Genomic DNA, 14,610 nt, shown 5'->3' with positions numbered 1-14,610 from the left:
TAGCAGAAAGTGAATTATATATGATAGCTTTCCTTTCCTGTGGACACAGACAAAGACATATACTCACCACGCAATTGTTCTGATGTTTCAAAACAGGTCTACATGTATGTAAATCACATTTTTAAAAACTCAAGCAAAATACACAACACATGACTCTCACTGCTATTATATTTCCAATGCTCACTTGAAATCTGGGAACTTTCACATTCTGTTTTACTTATTTCTGTACTTTAATTTTCATTTTGCAATATAAAAATGACCCATTAGCCTTTCCCACTCTCTCAACATAAATATTTGTACAAATGCATTCGCAAATCCATTATTCTTTCCAACTAATTGTTTGAACAACCATCTATCTAATAAACAAGAAGTCCAATATGTCTTATGAGGCTATTTTTGTCTACAATTGTCTAAGAATCCAGTCAAATGAGAGCAACTCTCCTCTGATTTAAGAGGTTATTGGAGTTTGATCAGGCTCCTATAAGCTACCATTATCACAGCCACATGATACTTAGGACCCTACCATGTCAACTTGGCAACTCTGTCAGGAGTGTGTCCACAGCATATATTTTCCCAGGATTCTCCTTAAGGCCCCCATGACCTCTTTATTTCTCAGGCTGTAGATGAGAGGGTTCAGGGTTGGGGTGACAATCTTGTAGAAGACAGAGATGATGTTGTCCTGCTTGGGGTTGTGGAGGGAACTGGGCAGAACATACATGAATGTGGCAGCTCCATAGAACATCCTGACCACAGTCAAGTGGGAAGAGCAGGTGACCAGGGCTTTCTGCCTCCCTTCATTTGAGGGCATGTGGAGCACAGTAAGTAAGATTAGTGTGTAGGAGACAAGGATGGCAACAAAAGGAGGAATCAAGAAGGTCACCCCCATAACATATACCATAAGTTCATATCTGGAAGTATCTGCACAGGCCAACTTCAACAGAGGTGGAATCTCATAGAGCAGGTGACTGATCTCACGGGCTTTGCAAAAGGGATAGTGCATGGTGTACACAGTATATACAATGGCACTAAAGGATGCCAAAATCCAGAATGTGGCCACCATGAGCCAGCAGACCCTTGGCCTCATGAGGACCATGTAGTTCAGTGGATGACAAATGGCCACATACCTGTCATAGGCCATGAAGGCCAGTAGGAGGTCCTCTGCACCACCGAGTGTCAGTGCCAGGAACATCTGAAGGGCACAGCCCCCAAAGGAGATGGTGTTTTCACTGAGCAGAAAATCCATGAAGGCCTTGGGAGTGACAACAGACGTGAAGAGGAGGTCCATGAGAGAGAGCTTCCCAAGCAGGAGGTACATGGGCACGTGGAGCCGGGCATCCATTGTGATGGCCAGGAGCAGCAGGCCATTGCTGGTGAGGGCCAGTGTGTATAGGACTGTGATTGTAGCACAGAGCAGCTCAGGAGACCCACTGTCATTCAGAATCCCCACCAATATGAAGCCACTTCCCACGGTGGAGTTCCAGTGCTCCATTCTGTGTTGTTTCTTTAGTTGCCTGAAACCAAGTAGATTCTTGGTGAATTTTTGTTAAGATGGTTGCAACATTTTGTAACATAAGAGGCCCCATAGAATGACCAATATGAGTCCAGTATGGTGATTCCTTTCCCACTGGTAGCTAATTTTATTTCTTGATCTCTGTTTCTGAATCTTTTAAGTATCTTGAAAAGAACTATCTGAATGGAGAAGAAGCATCACATTAACAGCTAAATATTCAAAGATCACTAGATGAAAATATTATTCAGGACATCAAACCTGAACATGTATCTCCCCAGAAATTCAAATCATCTTCCTCATTACAATGTATCAATATTCAGGTATCCATGCTTTTAATAATTCTTATACCTATGCTTTAGGTATAATGTTTGACTGATGATTTAAGTACCCAGTCACTGTTCTGTGTACCTATTTTGAATATGAAATACTAAAATAAGAGCATCAGTGTGATATCAATAATGTACCTCATTACTTCTTTTCATATACTGTATGTCCACATTGATTTGCAGCCTTACTAGAAACAGTCTTATTAGAAGAGCTAAAGTGTGCACCTTACTTCACTAGACCAGCCCTACACTCTCCACGTGCCAAAGAGGGAAGAGAATTTAGATTGTCCGAGACAATGGAATAGTGTGCTTGAGGTGATGTCACTTTCAGAACTTAATCTTTAAAATCAAGGCAAACATAGCTGTTTCTTTTATAACATATTATCATAAATGTGACCCTGGGATTACTCAGAAATATAAAAAACATAAGGAATTGATAAGGAAGCTCAGATTGTTTGGGAGAGAAATAGGGAAAGTTGTAGGAGGAAAAAGAGCATGTTTTGTATTTGTAATCAAGCTCATTAACCTTAGCTCCCCTCTCTTTCACAATCTTAGGTCACCAAACTGCAGAGCCAGGGTATCCACACCGCACTGAGGAGCCAAAGGGGGAGGAAAAAGAGCCCCTGTTCTGAAAGCTGCCATGGGAGTCTGGGACCCACTCCCAGAGAGAAGCTTTCTAGAAAAAGGACACAGATTGATGGAAATCAGTCTCACGCATGGAAACTGGACAGATAAATCCAACTTTGAACATATCTTAAGAAGTCTATAAGTGAAGCATATTTCTAAAACTCATTTTCCTCTATTTTGTCATATATTTTGACATTTCACTTGTTTCGATTGACTTCTATAAGGTCCACAGAATTTTAATAGTAAAGAGGTACTAAAGCATGTCACAAAATTATCATTTGATCTTAAATGGTCCTTCAGAGGCATATATTATAACATAGCTACAAATATTTTTGTCAGATGCCAGCAAAGCCTAAAGGTCTAAAGACAGATCCTGATGCTACCACCAGGAAGCAGATATCCTGGTCTGGGATGTAGCATAGAATCTTCCCTCAGGCCTCACTGACTCCTCCTCATATTTAGAAAACAAAGAATAGAGGAGTTTGTGATGAGGTATAGAGCCCAAGCACCAGAGAACCTGGAAGACAGAGTAGCTGAAGTTCTTGGGATCTGCACTGGGCTCCATTTCTCAAGTGAAGATTCCCCAAGACTGCACCCTTCCCTGAAAGTGAGACAACACTCTTACCTGAGGTGGTTAAATAACAGCGGCCTGACCACATGGACAACCCTGGGGATTGTTTGAGGGTAAAGGAAGAGGCAGTAGAAAACGAGAAGGAAGATGGGACTTTTTAAGCCGTATCCAATAGGTTTGATTTTGCTAAGCGATGTTACAAGTCTGAGGGGTCTGACCAAGGTCAGTTAGAACTCCTTCTGTTCCTCAGTTCCTCTACAGGTCTGCTCTGGAAATGCAATACTTGCTGACAGAGCCAACTGAATCCTTCTGACTTGGAGAGCTTCTACAGAACAAGAGTATAGCTTTCCTGTTTTTATACCTGTGGAAAATTAAAAGAAAATGCTTCTGTCACATAGCTCCTCAAGTAAAACTTTCATCTATCTATTGTGCATTAGTCAGACTGGGTTCATGGGTACTGATGCTCAGAATTTTATTTACTCTTGCTGGGATCTGGGAGAAAAAATGAAAACAGTGGGAATCGGGAGGAAGTAGATATTAGAAGGGCTGCTCCAAAGAGACCCTGCAATGACTGACCTCACTGTCCCTGGGGCCATCATGGAGCCAGGGACTATACTGGGGAAGGCTGCTCAGTTTCCTCATCCCACGATCCCACTCCCTGTGTTCTACCCCTGTATTTAGAGGGACTTAGCCTAGCCTCTCAGCTGAAATAGCCTTCCCCGGAAAGGCTGGTCCAGGAAACAGGATGGTAATGAATCCCTTTGGGCCTGTTTCCTGTCCTGTATGCCTGCACTCTTCTCTCACTAAATGAGCTTGGAGGCCCTGGGTTTCTATGTCACCTAAGGGAGGCACTGATGGCCCATTTCCAAATTACTGACTGAAATGAACAGGAAGAAAAGACCCTTTCGTGGTCAATCAGTCCTCTGCCCCAGATTAAAGTGGGTTTTGAGGCATCTGTGGGACGTTGCTTCCTACCTCCATCCCCCTGGCCTCACTTATCATCTTCTTAGCCTGGACTATTTAACTCAACACGACTGTGCTCTGTGGAGTCTCTGATTACCAAGTCTTCCCTCCATGACCTTTGGCAATCTGTTTTGTCCTGTACATACGTACGTGTGTTTGGTGTTATATTTTTTGCCACAAGTGACATTTGAAGAGAAAGTATGCAACTTTGTAAACATTGAGTAGGGACAATAAAAAAGAAAATTATCCAGACAGTACTGAATATGGAGAATATCAGTGTTAATGAAAATCTTTTAAATTCTCTCAAAGAAACAAGACAGATTTCCCACTGATAAAGATAGAAGATAGCGGAGTTTTCACTGAAGTTATAGGACAAGAGAGAAATGCCTTCAGAAGTGCTGAGGGAACATAACTGCCCCCACCAAGAGTGTTATGCATAGATAAAGCATCGGTAGAGAGTGACAAAAAATTACAAACAAAACTATAAGGCTTTACCACCAAAGATGCCTGAATATAATAATTTCATCAAGAAGGAAGGTGATGCCTAGGGATATATATATACTACACGGAGCAATGATGAACACAGTAATTGACTCAAGAAATGATCTAGCAAGTTTAATTGACAGAATAAATACAATTGAATTTCAAAATTATAACACTAAACTCTTGACAAAAAGCAATATGGCAGGGGACTTTTTCTATCGGTATTTAAAGAAGGTTGTAGAAGCAGGATATTAAAAGCTTCATATCCTTTTATTTACAATTATCTTTTCTTACTTTTTTTCAGTTTTACTAAGGTGCAGTTTTCATACAGTTAAATTCACCTTTTGTAGTATATAGTGCTGCAAGTTTTCACAAATGTACACTTGTTGTTCAGTCACTAAGTTGTGTCTGACTCTTTTGGGACCCCATGGACTGCACTTGCCAGGTTTCTCTGTTCAGGGGACTTCCCAAGCAAGAATACTGGACTGGGTTGCCATTTCCTTCTCCAGGGGCTTTTCTTGACCCAGAGATCAACCCACATCTCCTGCAATGGCAGATTCTTTGCCACTGAGCTACCAAAGAAGCCCATATATAGTATACAGCCACCACCAAAATGCAGATATAGAAGTTGTATCGACCTCCCAAATTCTCTGGTGTCCTTTGGTAATTATATCCTGCCCTCCACCAGTCCCCTGCCAACTCTCTGATCTGTTTACCATTGCTACTATTTTTCTTTTTTTGCCTTTTCAGCATGTCGTATGAATGGTATCAGACACTTTGAGTATAGCTCCTTTCACTTAGCATAATATATTTGAGATTCATCCAAATTCTGCTGATTATTAGAAGCCTATTCTCACTTATTGCTGAGTAGTGTCCATTTGTATGGACGTATCATAGCTTGCTTATCTATTCATCAAAGACATTTGTGTGTTCTTTCTGATTTTTTTGTTTGTGTAAAAAGTCATTACAAACATTCAGGTGCAGATTTTCAAGTGAACATAAACTATTACTCATGTGGTTAAATATCTTTCAGTGAACTTGCTCAGTTTTTTGGTAAGTGTGTTTTTAAGGAATTATCTTCCATAGTGACTGAACCATTTTCATTTCCAATTTTATTTTCATTTTGCACTCTATTAAATTGCAAAACATAGGCTCTTTAAGTTCTTATTCAAAATGAGGGAATTATTGCCTCAATCCTTAAACCTCAAATCTTTCCAATAAGCATTTTAGAATAGCAATCAGAGCAGAAAAAGAAGTAAAAGGAATCCAGATAGGAAAAGAAGAAGTGAAACTCTCGCTGTTTGCAGATGACATGATCCTCTACATAGAAAACCCTAAAGACTCTACCAGAAAATTAATAGAGCTAATCAATGAATATAGTAAAGTTGTAGCATATAAAATTAACACACAGAAATCCCTCGCATTCCTATACACTAACAATGAGAAAACAGAAAGAGAACTTAAGGAAACAATACCATTCACCATTGTAACAAAAAGAATAAAATACTTAGGAGTATATCTACCTAAAGAAACAAAAGACCTATACATAGAAAACTATAAAACACTGATGAAAGAATTCAAAGAGGACACAAACGGAGAAATATACTGTGTTCATGGATTGGAAGAATCGATATTGTCAAAATGACTATATTACCCAAAGTAATCTATAGATTCAATAGAAGCCCTATCAAGCTACCAACGGTATTTTTCACAGAACTAGAACAAATAATTTCACAATTTGTATGGAAATACAAAAAACCTCGAATAGCCAAAGTAATCCTAAGAAAGAAGAATGGAAATGGAGGAATCAACCTGCCTGACTTCAGACTCTACTACAAAGCCACAGTCATCAAGACAGTATGGTACTGGCACAAAGACAGAAATATAGATCAATGGAACAGAATAGAAAGCCCAGAGATAAATCCACGATCCTATGGACACCTTACATTCGACAAAGGAGGCAAGGATATACAATGGAAAAAAGACAACCTCTTTAACAAGTGGTGCTGGGAAAACTAGTCAACCACTTGTAAAAGAATGAAACTAGAACACTTCCTAACACCATACACAAAAATAAACTCAAAATGGATTAAAGATCTAAATGTAAGACCAGAAACTATAAAACTCCTAGAGGAGAACATAGGTAAAACACTCTCCGACATAAATCACAGCAGGATCCTCTATGACCCACCTCCCAGAATATTGGAAATAAAAGCAAAAATAAACAAATGGGACCTAATGAAACTTGAAAGCCTTTGCACAACAAAGGAAACTATAAGCAAGGTGAAAAGACAGCCCTCAGATTGGGAGAAAATAATAGCAAACAAAGCAACAGACAAAGAATTAATCTCAAAAATATACAAGCAACTCCTGCAGCTCAATTCCAGAAAAATAAATGACCCAATCAAAAAATGGGCCAAAGAACTAAACAGACATTTCTCCAAAGAAGAAATACAGATGGCTAACAAACACATGAAAAGATGCTCAACATCATTCATTATCAGAGAAATGCAAATCAAAACCACAATGAGGTACCATTACACACCAGTCAGGATGGCTGCTATCCAAAAGTCTACAAGCAATAAATGCTGGAGAGGGTGTGGAGAAAAGGGAACCCTCTTACACTGTTGGTGGGACTGCAAATTAGTACAGCCGCTATGGAGAACAGTGTGGAGACTTCTCAAAAAACTGGAAATAGAACTGCCATATGACCCAGCAATCCCACTTCTGGGCATACACACCGAGGAAACCAGATCGGAAAGAGACACGTGCACCCCAATGTTCATCACAGCACTGTTTATAATAGCCAGGACATGGAAGCAACCTAGATGTCCATCAGCAGATGAATGGATAAGGAAGCTGTGGTACATATACACCATGGAATATTACTCAGCCTTTAAAAAGAATTCATTTGAATCAGTTCTAATGAGATGGATGAAACTGGAGCCCATTATACAGACTGAAGTAAGCCCGAAAGATAAAGAACATTACAGTATACTAACACACATGTATGGAATTTAGAAAGATGATAATGATAACCCTATATGCAAATCAGAAAATGCTCTGTGGGAGAAGGCGAGGGTGGGATGTTTTGAGAGAACAGCATTGAAACATGTATATTATCTATAGTGAAACAGATCACCAGCCCAGGTTGGATGCATGAGACAAGTGCTCGGGCCTGGTGCACTGGGAAGACCCAGAGGGATCGGGTAGAGAGGGAGGGGGGAGGGGAGATGGGGATGGGGAATACATGTAACTCCATGGCTGATTCATGTCAATGTATGACAAAAACCACTACTGTATTGTAAAGTAATAGCCTCCAACTAATAAAAATAAATGAAAAAAAAAGAAAGAAAATAAAAAAGGAGTTTTGGGAAATGAGCAGAATTTTTTATGCCTGTAAGAAAGAGTGCAATTCCAGAGAGAAAATCATATAGGAACACATACACTGAGTATAAGACTAAAAACATTAATAACAATGGAATTCTGAATAGTTAGCAGTGTTGGAAGTTCCTACAAATTGTTCAAAATTTTTCTGACACATGTAGATTATAAAGATTTGTTGTATCTTCTATGGAGTTTAATTTTTAATCTCTAAAGTCTTTTTATGGTCATTGGTTATCATGGGTAATTAATGTTCACTTTTACCATTTTATAAAATATACAAACTATATTTTCTTTGTCAGACGATGAATCACAAACCTGTTTAATTGAGAAGCACAACTGCAGTGCTCTGGGTATGGAGTGGAAGGGAACCTGATTACAGTGCATGTGTCCTGAATAGTAAGAAAGGACCTGAAGCTATACATACAGTTAGGTCCTAAACCCATAGTTTCTGGTAAGATGATTTGCTCTGAGAAATGGAGCAGTAACTGGAGGGGAGAGTATGACTTCAAAGAAGAGTTCTTTAAGATGGGGGTTACTGGAGCAAGTGTGTAAACTGTAGCAATATTTCTCTAAAGAGATGCTGCGGAGCAGAAGCAGGTAATTCCAATACCTATTTCTTTGAGTAGTAATAGAACTTGGTTCAAGAGCACTTAGTGTAGTGTTTGGTCTCTCACGGGCACTTTTTAAATTTTAACAATGAAAAATAACTCAGCCATTTAAAAACGAGTGAAATTCTGCCATTTGTAGCAACATGGATTGTCCTGGAGAATATGACGGGCTCTTCCAAAGATAAAAACACTATGTGCAGCTATGCTAGTCAAGGTGGTAGTGGAAGATGACAAAGTTCTATGTAACTACTCCCTCTTTCCCTGCGATGTATGATGCAAGTCATAAGCAGAGAGTCAAGGTGTGAAATGGTATTTTTAGGGAATCACAAACAAATTCTATTGGGTGAGGCAATGGGATACTATATTCCTGGAAGTTAAGACTGAATACTGCAAAAAGATAGCATTTCCAAATCAATGTATGAGTTAAATACAATCACAACAATATACCAGTGGGGTTTTTTGGACAGTTAGCAAATGATTCAAAAATTCATCAGGAAGAATAAACCGATGATAAACCCTAAGAAAATGTTGGTGAGGAAAAATGGAAACAGAGACTCTTTATTGACCGGTGGAACTAGAGAACAGGAGCAGAAACATCCTCTACTGCTAGAGTTACAAGACAGCATATAGTCAAGCAATCATAAATACAGTAACAGTAATAATAAACACATACTATGGAAAGGTGATTAAGAATACTAGTAAGAAAATCAGCTATTTAGAAACAGAACTTAAAGCTCATCATTCATCATATACCTATATAAAGTGCAGATTAAAAAGTCAAATGTCACTTACAAAATTATTAAGCAAGTCTAAAAGAAATTTGAAAATAGTTTCTGAACAAAGAATGGGAAATGTAAGGATCTACAAACAGCTACAAAAAAAACTTCATTAGATGAAGCAAAATAAGTAATATAAATGAAAACAGCTGTTACATTTTCATTGATATGTTTAATAAATAAGCAAAGCAAGTTCAAATGATAAGACAGCTCCATAAAGTGTACAATAAACAGGCACTTCCAGCTCAACATTTCACAGGATGGAAAGGGTTTCTAAATTACTTGTTAGCAATCTGGCTCTTTATAACAAGAATTTAAAAGAAGTTTCTTGGCTTGCACCCCACTATTTCCACTTCTACAATTTGACGTAACATAATACATACCCTTATGTAGGAAAATTTGGAGAGACAAAATTAAGTGTAAGGAAATCCTAAATATATTATAGCAGATTCATATGAAATGAAGTTTTATTAAGAATAAATGTAATAGCATGGTTTACGGAGAAGGCAATGGCAGCCCTCTCCAGTACTCTTGCCTGGAAAATCCCATGGGTCGTTTTTTTTTTTTTTTTTTAATTTTTATTTTTCGGTGAGTTTTGTCATACATTGATATGAATCAGCCATAGAGTTACACGAATTCCCCATCCCGGTCTCCCATCCCACCTCCCTCTCCACCCGATTCCTCTGGATCTTCCCAGCCCAACAGGCCCGAGCACTTGACTCATGCCTCCCACCTGGGCTGGTGGTCTGTTTCACCACAGATAATATACATGCTGTTCTTTCGAAACATCCCACCCTCCCCTTCTCCCACAGAGTTCAGAAGTCTGTTCTGTACTTCTGCGTCTCTTCTTCTGCCCTGTATATAGGGCCATCGTTACCATCTTTCTAAATTCCGTATATATGTGTTAGTATACTGTAATGTTCTTTATCTTTCTGGCTCACCTCACTCTGTATAATGGGCTCCAATGGGTTTTTCAGGAGGAGCCTGGTAGGCGGCAGTCCATGGGGTCGCGAAGAGTCGGACACAATTGAGAGACTTCACTTTCACTTTTCACTTTGATGCATTGCAGAAAGAAACGGTAAGCCACTCCAGTGTTCTTGCCTGGAGAATCCCAGGGACGGCGAAGCCTGGTGGGCTGCCGTCTATGGGGTCGCACGGAGTCGGACACGACTGAAGCGACTGAGCAGCAGCAGCATGGTTAAAGCACTTTGCCAAGCTCTGGTCTAAGTGCCTTATCATCTTATTCAAGACTCCCTAAAACATCATGAAATCATCATGAGTTCTATTAATATCACTGCTTTTGAGATGAGCAAACTGAGAAACAAATGGTTTAGTGTTCAAAGATGCACAGATGATAAAAGGGCTCAACACTCTCTCTCTCCCTGCTACTGTCTCTCTTTACCCCTACACTATAATGTTCCTTCACAGGAAGAAGTTCACCAAATCTTAACCAACAAAGAAAGAACATTAACCAAAATGTACAAAACTATTCAGTAAAATACCTATACTGAAAAAGCAAAAAATAGTAAACTTAAGTGATTTTGGTTTCTTTATCAAGTTTCAAGTTTTCTGTTTTTATGATGAACGTAGATTAGTTCCATAGATTATTATATTTGTATTATCCTTTTTCTTAATAGATGCAGCAATCTAAGACAGTTTTTATAAAGAAAGAAAGTTTTTCTGAGTTTTAACAAAGCATTGCCTCAAAAATAATCTCAACTATGTGAGACAAGGTGTTTTTGGAGCTTCTCAACTGAACAGATTTTAGCTGCCGGTTTTTGTTATAAATCTTCCCACACTGATACATTGAATGATAAAAATAAAGCATATCTAAACTAATAGATATGCTTCCCTGGTAGCTGAGATGGTAAAGAATTTGCCTGCCAACGTGGGAGACCTGGGTTCAACACCTGGGTCGGGAAGATCTACTGAAGAAGGGAATGGCAACCCACTCCGGTATTCCTGCTTGGAGAATTCCATGGACAGAGAAAACTAGAGGGCTACAGTCCATGGGATCGCAAAGAGTCAGACACGACTGAGTGACTAAATTTCATTCTAAGCTAATAGAAAGTGTATTATATTTGGTAGTCTTACTTTCCTGTGGACATAGACGTATACATATACTTACCATGCAATTATTTTGATGTTTCAAAATAGGTCTGTATGTATGTAACTTATATATATAAATTTTTAAATCAAGCAAATACATATCACATGACTCTCACTGCTATTGTATCTCCAGTCTTCACTTGAAATCTGAGAATTTCCACATTCTATTTTATCCATTTCTATAATTTTAATTTCAGGCAGTATAAAAATGTACCATTTAGCTTTTTTTCATCTCAACATAAGGGCTTCCCTGGTGGCTCTGACGGTATAGAATCCGCCTGCAATGTGGGAGACTCGGGTTCGATCCCTGGGTCAGGAAGATCCCCAGGAGAAGGGAATGGCAACCCACTCCAGTATTCTTGCCTGGTGAATCCCATGGATAGAGGAGCCTGGCAGGCTACAGTCCATGCAATTGCAAGAGTCAGACATGACAGAGTGACTAACAATTTCACTTTAATACTTTCAACATAAGTATTTGTACAAATACAGTCACAAATTGATTATTCTTTCCAACTAATTGCTTGAACAACCATCTGCCTAACAAGACAAGAAGCCCAAGATACCTTCTGAAGATATTTCTCTCTATAACTAAGAATCCAGTTCAAATGAAAGCAGTCCTCGTCTGATTTTAAGAGGCTGTTGGAACTTGCTCAGCCTGTTATTAGCTATATCATTATTACTGCTATATGATATTGAAATTGAAACTCAGTCTATCATGTCTGCAGCCATGAAATGAAAAGACACTTGCTCTTTGGAAGAAAAGCTAAGACAAATCTAGACAGCATTTAAAAAGCAGAGACATTACTTTGCCCACAAAGTTCTGTCTAGTCAATCTATGGATTTTCCAGTAGTCATGTATGGATGTGAGAGTTGAACCATTAAGAAGCACTGAGCACTGAGCACTGAAGAATTGATGCTTTTGAACTGTGGTGTTGGAGAAGACTCTTGAGAGTCCCTTGGATTGCAAGGAGATTCATCCTAAAGGAAATCAGTCCTGAATATTCATTGGAAAGACTTACCCTGAAGTTGAACCTCCAGTTCTTTGGCCACCTAATGCAAAGAGCCAACTCATTAGAAAAGACCCTGATGCTGGGAAAGATTGAGGGCAGGAGGAGAAGGGGATGACAGAGGACAAGATGGTTGGATGGCATCACCGACTCAAATGACATGAGTTTGAGCAAGCTCCGGGAGAAATGGTGAAGGACAGGGACGCCTGGAGTGCTGCAGTCCATGGGGTCACAAAAAGTCAGACACCAGTGAGTTACTGAACAACAACTACCACATCTACTTAGTAGCTGTGTCAGGAGGTGTGTCTATAGTATGCATTTTCCCAGGACCATCCTTAAAGCCCCCATAAACCTCTTTATTCTTCAGGCTGTAGATGAGAGGGTTCAGGGCTGGGGTGACAATCGTGTAGAAGACAGAGATGATGTTGTCCTGCTTAGGGCTGTGGAGGGAACTGGGTAGAACATACATGAATGTGGCAGCTCCATAGAACATCCCGACCACAGTCAAGTGGGAAGAGCAGGTGACCAGGGCTTTCTGCCTCCCTTCACTTGAGGGCATGTGAGCACAGTAAGTAGGATTAGTGTGTAGGAGGAAACAATGGCAGAAGGGAGCAAGAGGAAAGTCACACCTGTCACATATAACATGAGTTCATATCTGGAAGTATCTGCACAGGCCAACTTCAACAGAGGTGGGATCTCACAAAGCAGGTGGCTGATCTGAGACCTGCAGAAAGGGAAGTGCATGGTGTACAAGGTATGCCCTAGAGCACTCAGGGAAACCAGGACCCAGGATGTGGCCACCATGAGCTAGCAGACCCTTGGCCTCATGAGGACCATGTAGTTCAGAGGATGACAAATGGCCACATACCTGTCATAGGCCATGAAGGCCAGTAGGAGATCCTCTGCACCACCGAGGGTCAGTGTCAGGAACATCTGAAGGGCACAGCCCCCAAAGGAGATGGTGTTTTCACTGAGCAGTAAATCCGTGAAGGCCTTGGGAGTGACAATAGATGTGAAGAGGAGGTCCATGAGAGAGAGCTGCCCAAGCAGGAGGTACATGGGCACATGGAGCTGGGCATCCACTGTGATGGTCAGGAGCAGAAGGCCATTGCTTGTGAGGGCCAGTGTGTATAGGACTGTGATTGTAGCACAGATCATCTCAGAAGACAAATTGTCATTCAGAATCCCCATCACTATGAAGCCACTTCCCAGGGTGGAGTTCCAGTGCTCCATTCTGTGTTGTTTCTTTAGTTATGTAGAACCAGGCGGCCTTGACGAAAGTCTTTCTATGGGAGATTACCCTAGTTTTGTGTTGTCTCACATCACTATGGAATTACCAATAAGAATTCCATGAGATGATATCTTTTCCTCTTGGTAGCTAGGTTTGCCTTCTGTCTTCTGAATTTATGAATCTTTTCATTAAATTATTATAAAGTATCCTATAAATTAGAAATAAGCATATTGGTCATAGCCCATCATCTTTAAATAAGATAACCAAGAGAATGAACTCAAGTAAATATCTTTGTAAATAGATAAAATCATAACTATCTTCCCAACAAAAAAATACTCTGCACATTGGTTTTTAATTCAGTTGCTTTTCTGCTTTAAATTTCCTTCGGATTCCAATTCTGTTTTTCTGCTCCCCTAGACATCTGGCTTCATTTTCCAGTCTCATTGTTCTGAACAGTTTTCTCAACGGGGAACCTCTTGGCTCTTGGATCACTTGGTCTCTTGTGTTCTTGAACTATCCTCACATCCTTGATGAGCATACTGCTACTTTAGGAAGGGAAGAGGAATTCTGTGCATGACTGAATCACTGGGATAGTATAGATTTTGGAGGTTCATATTCAGGAACAGTACAAAAGATGTTTGCCTATTTTCAGGTAATGATAAGATGTTTGTTCAGGAGGAATGAGGATAGAAACAAAGGTGATGCATGAGATTTGAGAAGATATGGCAAGGTATTTGTGTTTAGGGTACATGATAGAAGGGGTGAGTTATAAAAGAGGGGGATTTATAGAAAAGGTCCAAAGTCAACCCATCACTTGAGTCAAAGTAAGATCTTGAACAAAAACAGAGATCCTCTATCTCATAGTATTAGCTTTGTGAGGAAAGACGCTGGTTGTGCTGAGCCCTGAATCTGTGTGGAAGTACTGGTGGAAAGGTGTGAGCAGGAGACCAAGCGGTGTGTGGATCAGTGCTACTTGGTTTTCAGAGTCGGACAGAGGACTCAGGAGGCACTC

At 39.9% G+C, this 14,610-nt stretch overlaps 1 protein-coding gene and 1 pseudogene across 1 annotated transcript; both read right to left on the bottom strand.

The window, feature by feature from the left end:
- Positions 1-544: 544 nt before the first annotated feature.
- LOC136174893 (olfactory receptor 2AG1-like) lies at positions 545-1,489 on the bottom strand. The gene has a single exon (XM_065945153.1). It carries the CDS (start codon positions 1,487-1,489, stop codon positions 545-547), a length of 945 nt encoding a protein of 314 aa, XP_065801225.1.
- An 11,184-nt stretch (positions 1,490-12,673) lies between these two features.
- On the bottom strand, positions 12,674-13,600 carry LOC136174845 (olfactory receptor 2AG2-like; annotated as a pseudogene).
- Between the last annotated feature and the right edge of the window lie 1,010 nt (positions 13,601-14,610).

This window comes from Muntiacus reevesi, chromosome 9 (assembly GCF_963930625.1).
Source record: "Muntiacus reevesi chromosome 9, mMunRee1.1, whole genome shotgun sequence".
Taxonomy (NCBI): Eukaryota; Metazoa; Chordata; class Mammalia; order Artiodactyla; family Cervidae; genus Muntiacus; species Muntiacus reevesi.
This window is presented reverse-complemented; position numbering and strand designations above follow the sequence as displayed.